Source organism: Rhinoderma darwinii, chromosome 3 (assembly GCF_050947455.1).
Source record: "Rhinoderma darwinii isolate aRhiDar2 chromosome 3, aRhiDar2.hap1, whole genome shotgun sequence".
Taxonomy (NCBI): domain Eukaryota; kingdom Metazoa; phylum Chordata; class Amphibia; order Anura; family Rhinodermatidae; genus Rhinoderma; species Rhinoderma darwinii.
This window is the reverse complement of record NC_134689.1, coordinates 143156005-143169432: the sequence shown is the minus strand read 5'-3', so window position 1 is coordinate 143169432 and position 13428 is coordinate 143156005. Positions and strand designations below refer to the sequence as shown.

The 13428-nt window shown below is 48.8% G+C and overlaps 1 protein-coding gene across 1 annotated transcript in view; it reads left to right on the top strand.

The window, feature by feature from the left end:
* LOC142750390 (solute carrier family 23 member 1-like) overlaps positions 1 to 13428 on the top strand; it is a 272481-nt gene that overhangs the window by 51879 nt on the left and 207174 nt on the right. Inside the window, exon 3 of the mRNA XM_075859393.1 lies at positions 2294 to 2456. Coding sequence (XP_075715508.1) covers positions 2294 to 2456 — 163 coding nt within the window. The remainder of the gene's footprint in view (positions 1 to 2293; positions 2457 to 13428) is intronic.

Genomic DNA, 13428 nt, shown 5'->3' with positions numbered 1-13428 from the left:
TAGTATTAGGCTGGGGAAGGCCAAAAACAGTGGCCCTTCCCACCCTTGTAATGCTGCCTGCTGCTGCTGTGTTGTATCTGGCTGGTTATGAAAATTGGGGGGGACCTGACATCGTTCTTTCCAATTATTATTTTATTTTTTTTAAATGACGTGGGGTCCCCCCCATTTTCATAACCAGCCAGATACAATAAAGCAGGAGCAGCCTAGCATCACCAGGGTGGGAAGGGCCACTGTTTTTGGCCTTTCCCCTCCTGATAATACCAGCCTGCGGCCACCCCAGTGGCCGACCATCACTACAGATTGTCAGGTACTGGATCGTACCCGGCTCTTCCCAGCACCCCTGGTGGCGGTGGGTACCGGGGTAATAAAGGGGGTTAGTGTTAGCCTCTGCATCCGCTAACACTAAGCCCCGCCTTAGCAATGGATGCTGTCAATCAGCCGGCGGCCATTACTAAGGCGGTAGTAATATAGTTTAAAAAAAAAACCACAAAGACATAGAAAAAATATTTTATTGAAATAAAAAAAAAAACACACAGCCCTCATTAACCATTTTATTGACAATAAAAAAAAAGCTGTCATCGAAGTAGTCCTGGAATCCGCCGTAGTCCAACGACCGAACCTGCAAGAAAAAACACAAAAAATGATTAGTAACACATGTGTTAGGGTATGTGCGCACACACACTAATTACGTCCGTAATTGACGGACGTATTTCGGCCGCAAGTACCGGACCGAACACAGTGCAGGGAGCCGGGCTCCTAGCGTCGTACTTATGTACGACGCTAGGAGTCCCTGCCTCGCTGCCGGACAACTGTCCCGTACTGAAAACATGATTACAGTATGGGACAGTTGTCCTGCAGCGAGGCAGGGACTCCTAGCATCGTACATAACTATAATGCTAGGAGCCCGGCTCCCTGCACTGTGTTCGGTCCGGTACTTGCGGCCGAAATACGTCTGTCAATTACGGACGTAATTAGTGTCTGTGCACATACCGTAAGGCTTAGATACAGGGCCCATGTGTGATACTGTCTGTGGGACCCTGTATCTAAGCCTACCACAAGGTAGGCTTAGATACATGGTCCAGCAGACAGTAATCTTATAGAGTATAAGATTACTGTGTGCTGGGGCCCTGTATCTAAACCTACAGTGTGGTAGGCTTAGATACAGGGCCCAGCAGACAGGATCACGCATGGGCCATGTATCTAAGCCTACCATGTGATTGGCTTAGATACAGGGCCCAGCAGACAGGATCACACAATCTGTGATCCTGTCTCATGGGCCCCCTAAGCCTGCTACATCGTAGGCTTAGGGGTTGTGCAGTCCCTAAACATTGATGGCCTATCCACAGGATAGGCCATCAATAGCTGATGTGTCGCCCGGGACCCGCAAATCAGCTGTTTTGAAGGGGCCGCAGCACTCGTACGAGAGCTGCTTCCCCTTCATTTCACTACTCGCCCACACTGTGAATCGCCGACACCGATTCACAGTGTGACCGGAATGAAGGGGAGCAGCTCTCGTACGAGTGCTGCGGCCCCTTCAAAACAGCTGATTGGCGGGTCCCGGGAGTCAGACCCCGCCAGTCAGGGCTAACCTTACCTTCCTCTTCGGCCGCGGCGGGAGTTCTGTAGTCTCGATGCTGTGCGCGGCGGCATAGCGCTGTGACGTCATGCGCTGCGCACAGCGCTTGACGTCAGGACCTCCGCTGCGATCCGGAACCAGGAAGGTAAGTAAAGTATGTTACTATAGTAACAGGGGCCCGCGGCCCGAGTTACTATAGTAACTTTTTATTGATGTGGTGCGGGGGGCCGTGGGCCCCCCTGGCTTCGGGGCCCGGTCACAATTGCGACCGCTGCGACCCCTATAGCTACGCCAGTGGACCCAGGTACACTTTTTGTTTAAAACTCCCAAGTCAGCCATCCATATAATCACTTTTTCATTCTGCATATGACATGGCTGTTGGTAAAATACAGTCAGTCGTGTATCTTTTGATCATTATTGTGTTGGTGTTTTGCTAGACAGTCAGTTTTTATTGATGCAGATTTACTTTATTATATTTGATTTGACTAGATCTACTATTATATTACTATTATATTAGTATATTTTGTCTATTAGTAAATTTTGTATATTAGTAGACATTGTAAAATCCAATTATACGACATTATACATTTAGTTTAACATTTTATGTTTTATTGTCCTAATTATTCCAGGTATTGGTTTTTTATACTCTTTTTATGCATTTAGTTGAAAAATGTAATGAATTATAAATGACCTAAGTACTTTTTTATTTATCCACAGATTACCTATTCTACAAGGAGGGACATTCAGTTTAATTACACCCACACTAGCAATACTATCGCTGCCGCAGTGGAAATGCCCAAATTCTGAAGTGCCCATATTGAATGGAACTGGGAACTTTTCTATAAATAACACAGAATCATGGCAGTCTCGAATGAGAGAAGTAATTTTCTTTCTTTCTTTCTTTTTTAAATCATATTTCTTCCAAACATGTATAGTAAAAAGTTGAGTACAGAAGTAAATTTTTATTAAGGGGTTCTCTGTTAGTACATAAGTGCAGCTCAAGTAACAGAGCACAAGACATGCACTAATTTTCCAAATCTACACTGTTTGACAATCACAGCTGCAGTGAAAATAGTAGGATAGTCCTAAATTTCCGAACCTGGGTTGTCACAAACTGGACCCTGTATGGATTATATATTATGTATTTCTGTTACTTATATAGAGCCAACATATTCCGCAACACTCTACAGAAGTTAACATCCCCCACATTTTTCCAGTGGGGATCACAATATAAATACCCTATATTTATAATTTTAGAGGGGGGGAGGAAACTAGAGTACCTGGAGAAAACCCGCACAATCACAGGGAGGACATACAAACTCCATGCAGATGTTGTCCTTGGTTGGGTTCGAACCACTGAGCAACCGTGCTGCCCATGGATTATCACAATTTTATTGACCAATGTTTGTCTTTCTCTTGGAAATGTAAACCTTGTTCATTTGTGCAATCTATTGTACTTTTTTGCCAATATGTTCTGCTCCCTATGGCACTCTGGGAATATATGCACCATTTATCTGGGAACTACAAGGCAGTATCTAGACAGCATGTGCCCTTTGTATTTGGGCAATGATTGGCCATCTCTGGGCACCAATCAGCAATAATATATTATGTTAGACTCCCTCGTACTGCTAAAACAGCTCTGACCTGTTGAGGCATGGACTTCAAAAGACCTCTGAAGGTGTCCTAGCATCTGGCATTAAGACGTTAGCTGCAAATTATTTAACCCCTTAACGACAAGCGATGGTTATGTCCATCACAAGCGGTCGATAGTTTACGCATCATGATGGATATATCCGTCACTCGGATCTCATGGGCACTGCCACTGTACTCACGAGATCAGTGGCAGGAGCACGTCTGTTACGGAGAGAACTACAATCCCGGCAGTTTATCCCCATAGATGCCTTGTCAATAGTGACTGCAGCATCTAAGGTGTTTGACAGAGGGAGGGAGCTCCCTCTGTCACCCCATTGGCACACCCGCAATGTGTTTGCTGTTTGCTGGCCTCCAATGGGTTACCATGGCAGCCAGGGGCCTAACAAAGACCTAACAATGGCCCCCAGGTCTGCCATGAGTTACTTCCTACAGTTTTACACTGACAGGCAATATTGCTTTGGTTTACTAAGTATACCAAAGCATTATATCTGCGATCAGAAGTGTCCCCTAGTGGGTCTAAAAAAATAAAATAAATGAAAGCAGTAAAATAAAGATTGTTAAAAAAGATAAAGAAGATTGCAGTAAAACCACTTTTTTTTCCATAAAGGAGGCTTTATTTAGTAATAGTGTAAAGAAAAAAAAAATACACATATATGATTTTGCCGCAATTGTAACGTGTCCAACAATGAAATTAACACATTAATTAAACCGCTGGGCGAACGGCGTACAAAAAAAATTTAAAAAAACAGATGCAACTTGTCCCGCAAAAAACAAGCCCTCACACGGCAATAACAAGTTATGACTCTTGAAATGCGACAGTGAAAAAATAAAAAGTAATGCTTTGTCATTAAGGCCAAAATAGGCCTGTTTGTTAAGGGGTTAAGTTAGTTAGGAGGTGAGGCCTCCATAGATCAGATTTGTTTTTCTAGCACATCCTGCAGATGCTTGATCCGATAGAGATCTAGGGAATTTGGAGGCTGTCAAACCCTTAAGCTCTTTGTCGTGTTCCTCAAACCATTCCTGAACAGCTTTTGCAGTATAGTAGGGCGTATTATCCTTCTGAAAGAGACCACTACCAATAGGGTATACTGTTGCCATAAAGAGGTGTACTTGGTCTGCAACAATGTATAGGTATTTGGTACGTGTCAAAATATCATCCACATGAATGCCAGGACCCAATGTTTCCCAGCAGAACATTTTCAAGGTCATCACCCTGCCTTGCTTTCTTCCTCTAGAGCATGCTGGGGTAATCACTTCCCCAGGTAAACAACGCACATGCAAAGAAAATTTAATACATCAGACCAAGCCACCTTCTTCCATTGTTTTATGGTCCAGTTCTAAGACTCACGTGCCCATTGTAGGCTCTGGCGGTAGACAGGGGTCATCATGGGCACTCTGAACGGTCTGAAGGAAGCTGCGATGAACTGTGTATTCTGACACCATTCTATTATAGCCAACATTATTTTTATCAGCAATTTGTGCTACAGTAGCGCTGTGGCATTGCAAAAGAAGGGCTAGCTGTCACGTAGGGTTCGTGGACCCACAGGCCTTGGCGATATGGCAGCTGGCCAACAGGGTGCAGGTCAGAGTCTATACTTCATATAGGGTACCTGTGGCAGCTCGGACAGTAGCAAGGCAGGCTTGGCTGGGACTGGGCAGCAGGTAGACGTCAGGCGTGGAGTAGCAGGACAGGCGTGGTATACAGCACAGCAACAGTTCAACACGGCACTAGATCAGGATAAAGGTTACAGGATCAGGGAACACTGGGAGCAGGAAACACTAGGGGACCATTTGCAAGACAAACTTCGGATACGACAACAACGCTCAGGCATGGGAGGAAGGGGCTGAGACCTTATTATAGCCCAGGGTGCTCAGGGAGCAATCAGCAGAATCTCCCACATGCGTGCACTCTGGCTTCTTGAGTCTTGACTGAGCTCGCGAGCCCACCCTGTTGGTCACTGTGGAACATGACGGACGTATGTGCAAATATCTCTAGAGAGAAGGGCGTCAACTGGATGGAAGGAGTTCGTGGTCAGCGTCCACGGATGTTACAGTATCCCCCCTCTTACGCCCCCTCCTCTTGGGACCAGAATGAGAGAGAAACCTCTTAATGAGGGTAGGAGCGTTGAGATTCTCTTCTGGCTCCCAGGACCTCTCTTCTGGACCAAACCCCTTCCAATCTACTAAATAAAAGGTTCTTCCTCTTACTTTATTAATGTCCAGGATCTCCTTAACCTTGAAGGTGTCTGAAGGACCGCTGGAGGCAACCGCAGGGCTAGGAGTCTTGGTAAAGCAGTTCAGAACCACCAGCTTCAGGAGGGAGACATGGAAGGAGTTTGGGATCTTGAGGGTAGGAGGCAGCCGAAGCTTGTAGGCGACAGGATTGATCTGCTGTAGGATCACGAAGGGTCCGAGGAACCTGGGAGCAAATTTGTACGACGGCACCCTCAGTCGAATATTCCTGGAGGACAGCCAGACCTTCATGCCAGGAAGAAACTGAGGAGGTTCTCTTCTCCTTGTGTCCGCCTTCCATTTCATGCAGTCGACCGCCAGCAGGATGGAGGATCGAGTCTGCTGCCAGATCTGCAGAAAGTCCCTAAAAGCTGTGTCAGCAGCTGGTACCTCGGACGTATCAGGCACCGAGAGAGGAATTCGTGGGTGCTGGCCGTAGACAATGAAGAACGGTGTCTTCTGTGTGGACTTGCTGGTGTGATTGTAAGAGAATTCGGCCCACGGAAGCAACTGCACCCAGTCATCATGCTGCTTGGAGATGAAATGGCGTAAGTAGTTCTCCAAGATCTGATTTATCCTCTCGACCTGACCATTAAACTGAGGATGGTGGGCCGAGGAAAAGTCCAATTTACACCTAGGGGTCTGCAGAGGGCTCCCCAGAAGTTCGAGGTGAACTAAATCAGACACAATATCCTTCTGTAAGCCATGCAGGCGGAAGATGTGTTGGATATACAGCTTGGCCAGTAGAGGAGCAGAAGGAAGACCGGTCAGAGGAACAAAGTGGGCCATCTTTGAAAAGCGATCCACCACCACCCAGACAGCACTGCATCCAGCAGAGAGAGGCAGGTCAGTAATAAAGTCCATAGCTATATGCTGCCAGGGAGCATCGGGCAATAGCTGGAGCAGGCCAGCAGGTCTGGAGTGAGTGACCTTGTTAGCTGCACACACTGAGCAGGACAAAACAACGTCTAAAATGTCCTTGGGCAGCGTGGGCCACCAGAAATGACAGGCAATCAGATCTCGGGTCTTACGGGTCCCCGTGTGACCTGCCAGTCTAGAGGAGTGTTCCAAATTATTATGCAAATGAAATTTTTCGCTGATTTTTCGCTGATTTTCCTAAATAGTCGATGCAAATGACAGTCAGTATAATCTTCAAGCCATCAACCATTGGAGTATAATGCAAATTTTATTGAACAAATCTCCTAATGATAACAGATTTTTTTTTAGAAGTAAAAAACTCAAAATGCACTGTTTCAAATTATTATGCACAACAGAGATAAAAAACATTTTAATGGTTGTAAAGAGAACTAAAATGGTAATTTGTTGAATTTGCAGCATCAGGAGGTCATATTTACAGAAATCAAAAGCTCTTTAAATAAAAAAAAAACTTAACAGGCCAAGTTACATGTTACCATAGGACCCCTTCTTTGATATCACCTTCACAATTCTTGCATCCATTGAATTTGTGAGTATTTGGACAGTTTCTGCTTGAATATCTTTGCAGGATGTCAGAATAGCCTCCCAGAGCTTCTGTTTTGATGTGAAATGCCTCCCACCCTCATTGATATTTTGCTTGAGGATGCTCCAAAGTGTCACGATGCGGGGTGTGGACCCATTGAGCCATACCGCGTAGCGGGATGGCAGCTGCCCAAACAGGTAAGTATACAGTTCTATTAGTTCAGCGAGGGTACCTGAGGCAATGGTAGGCAGTAGCGAGGCAGGCACGTCCAGAACCAGGCGGCGGGAAGTCGTCAGGTGAGGAGTAGCAGATCAGCGTAGGCTGTAGCACAGCATGGCAAATAGCACAGCACGGCAATAGCACTAGGTAGCACGGAAACGGGATACGGGATACAGGAGCAAGGTACACTGGGAAGCTGGAAGACACTGGGAGACCATAAGCACGACAAACAATGGGTGACGAACAAAGCCCTTTTTATAGCCCAGGGCATCCTGGGCCAGATTGCAGAGTTACTGCAAAAAAGCGCGCCCTGGCCCTTTAAGGCCATGCGCGCGCCTGACGGAGACACTCAGAATCCGGAAGTGAGTGCCGGCGCCTGACAGGGGGACGACGCTGCAATGAGGTAAGCTGTTATACATGGCCACGGCCGTCGAGGTTAATGACCGAACGACGGACCGTGGCCATAGACGTTACAGTATCCCCCCTTTTACGCCCCCTCTTCTTGGGACCAGAGCGGGAGAGAAACTTCCTCACGAGGACATGAGCATCAATGTTCTCCTCTGGCTCCCAAGACCTCTTTTCTGGACCGAACCCCCTCTAGTCCTCTAAATAAAATGTCCTTCCTCCCACCTTTTTGGTAGCCAGAATCTCCTTTACTTCGAAAGTCCCCGATGAGCCGCCAGGGGCCACTGTGGAGCTAGGAGTCCTAGAGTAGCGGTTCAGGACCACGGGTTTCAGCAGGGAGACGTGAAAGGAGTTAGGAATCCTGAGGGTAGGGGGGAGCCGCAGCTTGTAGGATACCGGGTTGATCTGTAGCAGGATTTCGAAGGGACCAAGGAACCTAGGAGCAAATTTGAACGACGGCAACTTCAGCCGGATATTCCTAGAAGACAGCCAGACTTTAGTCCCTGGAAGGAACTGCGGAGGCACCCGTCTTCTTGTATCTGCCTTTCTCTTCATGCGGTCCACTGCCAACAGGATAGAAGATCGGGTCTGTTGCCATATCTGTAGAAAGTCCCTGAAGGTAGAATTTGCTGCAGGCACCTGGGACATTGTAGAAACAGGAAGAGGTATACGAGGATGTGGGCCGTAGACAATGGAGAACGGACTGGAGGTGGTCGACTCACTGGTGTGGTTGTTATAGGAGAACTCTGCCCACCGGAGCAACTGCACCCAATCATCATGGCGCCTGCAAACAAAGTGACGTAGATAGTTCTCCATAATCTGGTTAACTCTCTCGACTTGCCCATTGGACTGGGGATGATAGGCTGAAGAGAAGTCCAATTTTACACCGAGGAGGCAGCAGAATGCTCTCCAAAACTTCGAGGTGAACTGGACACCTCGGTCCGAGACAATATGCAGGGGCAAGGCGTGCAGTCGGAAGATGTGCTGTATGAAGAGGTCAGTCAATCGCGTAGCAGACGGCAGAGCGGTCAATGGAATGAAGTGAGCCATTTTGGAAAATCGATCCTCCACCAACCCGGATCACACTGCAATTCGCAGAAGAAGGAAGGCCCGTGACAAAGTCCATAGCTACATGTTGCCACGGGGCAACGGGCACAGGCAGTAGTTGGAGCAGGCCAGCAGGTATGGAGTGAGCAACTTTATTTGCTGCACATACTGTGCAAGAGGAGACAAAGTCCATAACATCTTTGGGTAGCGTGGGCCACCAGAACTGACGGGTGATTAGATCTTGGGTCTTACAAGCACCCGCGTGACCTGCCAGCTTAGAACTGTGACCCCAGCGAAGAATTCTTCCTCTGTCAGCCAGACGTACAAAAGTCCTACCCGGAGGAATGTCTCTAACTTGCAGGGGTTTCACAGAGAAGATGCAGGATGGGTCAATAATATTCTGTGGAGGTTCCATGGCGTCTTCGGTTTCAATAGATCTAGACAAGGCATCGGCCCTCACATTCTTGTCGGCGGGTCGGTAGTGGAGTTCGAACCGGAACCGAGCAAAGAACAACAACCACCTGGCTTGACGAGGATTCAACCGCTGGGCCGTCTGCAGGTAGGTCAAATTCTTGTGATCCGTGAAGATCAGGATAGGATGAACCGCGCCTTCCAGTAGATGTCTCCACTCCTGCAGAGCCAGCTTCATGGCCAGTAACTCCCGGTCCCCAATCGAGTAGTTGCGCTCTGCGGAAGAAAACAGCTTGGAATAGTAGCCACACACCACAGCCTTGCCTTTCGATCTTTTCTTGAACAATAGTGCACCAGCAGCCACCGAGGTAGCGTCCACCACTAACGAAAACTGTAGGGATACATCTGGATGGTGCAGAATGGAGGCAGATGTGAAGGCTTTCTTTAAGGATTCAAATGCGGCTTCAGCCTCCGGAGTCCACATCTTGGCATTCATACCTTTCTTAGCGAGGGTGGAGACAGGAGCAGTCAAAGATGAGAAGTTGGGGATGAAGAGTCGGTAGAAGCTGGCGAATGCTAGGAAGCGTTGTATGGACCTTAAGCCTTGGGGGCGTGGCCACTCCAGGACAGCCTTTACCTTCTGGGGGTCCATCTTGAGGCACTGATCGGAGATAATATAGCCCAGGAAGGATAGAGACTTCTTCTCATAAACACACTTCTCCAACTTGGCGTAAAGGCGATTCTCTCTTAGACGGAGCAACACCTGGCGGACATGACTTTGATGAGTTACTGGATCTGGGGAAAAAATCAAAATGTTATCGAGATACACCACAACACAAACATAAAGGAGCTCACAAAAAATGTCACTGACAAATTCTTGAAATACTGCAGGAGCGTTACACAGGCCAAAGGGCATAACTAAGTATTCGTAGTGCCCATCACGAGTATTAAAGGCAGTCACCTCGACGAATCCGAATCAGATTATAGGCCCCCGCAGGTCCAGTTTAGAAAAAAAAATTTCCCCCCGTATGCGATCAAACAGTTCAGAAATCAAAGGCAGAGGGTACCTGTTCTCCGCTGTGATCAGGTTTAGGCATCGGTAGTCAATGCAGGGTCGTAACAATCCATCTTTCTTTTTAACAAAAAAGAACCCCGCTCCGGCCGGGGATGAGGATTTACGAATGAAACCCCTCTCCAGATTCTCCTTAATGTAGGCCGACATGGACTGGGTCTCTGGCAGGGAGAGAGGGTACATTCTACCACGAGGAGGAGACGATTCCGGAACCAGGTCGATCGGGCAGTCATATGCCCGGTGTGGCGGCAAGGTCTCGGCCTCCTTTTTATTGAAGACATCGTCGAACATGGAGAAAGAGGGAGGCAAACCTGTCAAAGACTGAAGAGGAGCAGGCTGTGGCGACTGGATATGACCCAGACAGCAGTCAAGACACTTTGGGCCCCACGGGAGAACCTCTCCAGAGTTCCAATCCAGGACGGGGGCGTGCAGACGAAGCCAAGGCAAACCCAGCAGCATGGGGTTGACGGCCTTGGACAGGACGAACAGGGAGATGAATTCAGCATGAAGGGCTCCCACTTGGAGTCTCAAAGGCTTGGTTATGGACACAACTGGGTCCGGCAACGGCAGTCCATCCCCCAAGGCAATGATCAGCGGCCTTTCAAGCGGGATAGTAGGCAACTGTAGGAGATCCACAAGATCCTGTCAGACGAAGTTGGCTGCAGAGCCGGAGTCCAGCTATGCGGAGACCAGATGGGACCTCTCGCCAGCAATGATGGTTACAGGAATAAATAGTTTGGAAGAGAGTTCTTGATTCAATGTGTTGACGCCCAGGGTTGTCTCTCCAACTAAACCTAGGCGCTGGGGTTTTTTGGCTTCTGAGGGGACAGATGCACGACATGGCCAGCGAGGTCGCAATATAAGCAAAGTCCTGAGGTGCGCCTGCGCTGTTTCTCCTGGACCGATAATTTTAGTCAGTCTACTTGCATCGGGACCTCGGGCAAAGCAATAGAAGCAGGCAAGAGGGGTTGCTGAAAGTTTGGCGCCAGTCTAGGGCGCCGACGCTCCTGACGAACCTCGTGAGATCTTTCCCTCATCCTTATGTCTACCCGAGTGGCAAGCAGAATCATGTCGTCCAAGGCAGAAGGCAGGTCTCGAGCAGCCAGTTCATCCTTGATCTCGGACGACAGGCCATGCCAATAGGATGCCACGAAGGCCTCATTGTTCCAGGATAGCTCTCCTGCCAGAGTCCGGAACTGGATCGTATACTCGCCCAAGGAGGTGTCCTCTTGGCGAAGGTTGAAGATGACAGTGGCTGTCGATGAAACTCGCCCAGGCTCCTCAAAAACAGTTCGGAATATTCGCACGAACTCCTGGAAGTCTCGGGTCTCCGATCCCTGACGTTCCCAGATAGGATTAGCCCATGCCAGGGCTTTGCCAGTCAGGAGGGAGATGATGAATGCGACCTTGGCTCCATCTGACGTAAATGCTAGAGAGTGCAGGGTAAAATGAATGTGGCATTGGTTCAGAAACCCCCGACAAGCACTGGCGTCTCCATCGAACCGAGAGGGCAATGGCAGCGAGAACCGAGGATCTGTACAGGAACTGCCAGGAGGAGTAACAGGAGGGTCGGCTTGAAGAACTTGCATAGAAGCAGGAAGAGAAGCAACTAGCGTCCCTAGCTGCTGCGCCATAGAGTCCACTGCCACAAGGAGCTGATCCTGCCTAGATCGGAGATCCGGCAGATCCGCCTGCATGGCTTGGGAGGGTGCCAAGCCATCTAATTAACCAGCGGGGTCCATGGCCAGAAAGTACTGTCACGATGTGGGGTGTGCACCCACTGGGCCGTACCGCGTATCGGGATGGCAGCTGGCCAAACAGGTAAGTATACAGTTCAATTAGTTCAGCGAGGGTACCTGAGGCAATCGTAGGCAGTAGCGAGGCAGGCACGTCCAGGACCAGGCGACGGAAAGTCGTCAGGTCTGGCGTAGCAGATCAGCATAGGCTGTAGCACAGCACGGCAAATAGCACAGCACGGCAATAGCACTAGGTAGCACGGAAACAGGATACGGGACACGGGATACAGGAGCAAGGTACACTGGGAAGCTGGAAGACACTGGGAAACCATAAGCACGACAAACAATGGGTAACGAACAACGCTCTGGCAAAGAGCAAGGGGGCAGAGCCCTTTTTATAGCCCAGGGCATCCTGGGCCAGATTGCAGAGTTACTGCAAAAATGTGCGCACTGGCCCTTTAAGGCCAGTGCACGCGCGGGCGCGCACCCGCCGGAGACACTCAGAATCCGGAAGTGAGTGCCGGCGCCTGACAGGGGGACAACGCTGCAATGAGGTAAGCTGTCCGTGGCCTCGGACGACGAGGTTAACGACCGAACGACGTACCGTGGCCAGAGACGTTTCACAAAGGTTCTCAATAGGGTTGAAGTCAGGGGAACATGGGGGCCACACCATCAGTTCCTCTCCTTTTATGCCCATAGCAGCTAATGACACAGAGGTATTCTTTGCAGCATGAGATGGTGCATTGTCATGCATGAAGATAATTTTGCTACGGAAGGCACGGTTCTTCTTTTTGTACCATGGAAGAAAGTGGTCAGTCATATACTCTACGTACTTTGCAGAGGTCATTTTCACACCGTCAGGGACCCTAAAGGGGCCTACCAGCTCTCTCCCCATGATTCCAGCCCAAAACATGACTCCGCCACCTCCTTGCTGATGTCGCAGCCTTGTTGGGACATGGTGGCCATTCACCAACCATCCACTACTCCATCCATCTGGACCATCCAGGGTTGCACGGCACTCATCAGTAAACAACATGATTTGAAAATTCGTCTTCATGTATATCTAAGCCCACTGCAACCGTTTCTGCTTGTGAGCATTGTTTAGGGGTGGCCGAATAATAGCTTTATGCACACTTTCAAACCTCTGGAGGATCCTACACCTTGAGGTTTGCAGGACTCCAGAGGCACCAGCAGCTTCAAATACCTGTTTGCTGCTTTGCAATGGCATTTTAGCAGCTGCTCTCCTAATCCTATTAATTTGTCTGGCAGAAAACTTCCTCATTATGCCTTTATCTGAACAAACCCGTCTGTGCTCTGAATCAGCGCTGGTTCAAAAATCCATGACAGGAACTTGCATCTCCATCATAGCGGTCAGGAAGTGGAAAAGAAAAACGAGGATCAACACTGCCAGGAGGTGTAGTCTGAGGAAAAGTACTGCCAGGATGTGTAGTAGGAGGAATAGCATCTTCTGCCTCCTGCCGACGTGCGGGAATGTTCAAGGCCTGAGGGAGTTTGTTCTGTTGAGACCGGAGGTCTAGCATATACTCCCGCATCTCTTGTGACGTCGTCATGGTCTTGGATTGACCAGCGGGGTCCATGACCTGAGCGTACTGTCACT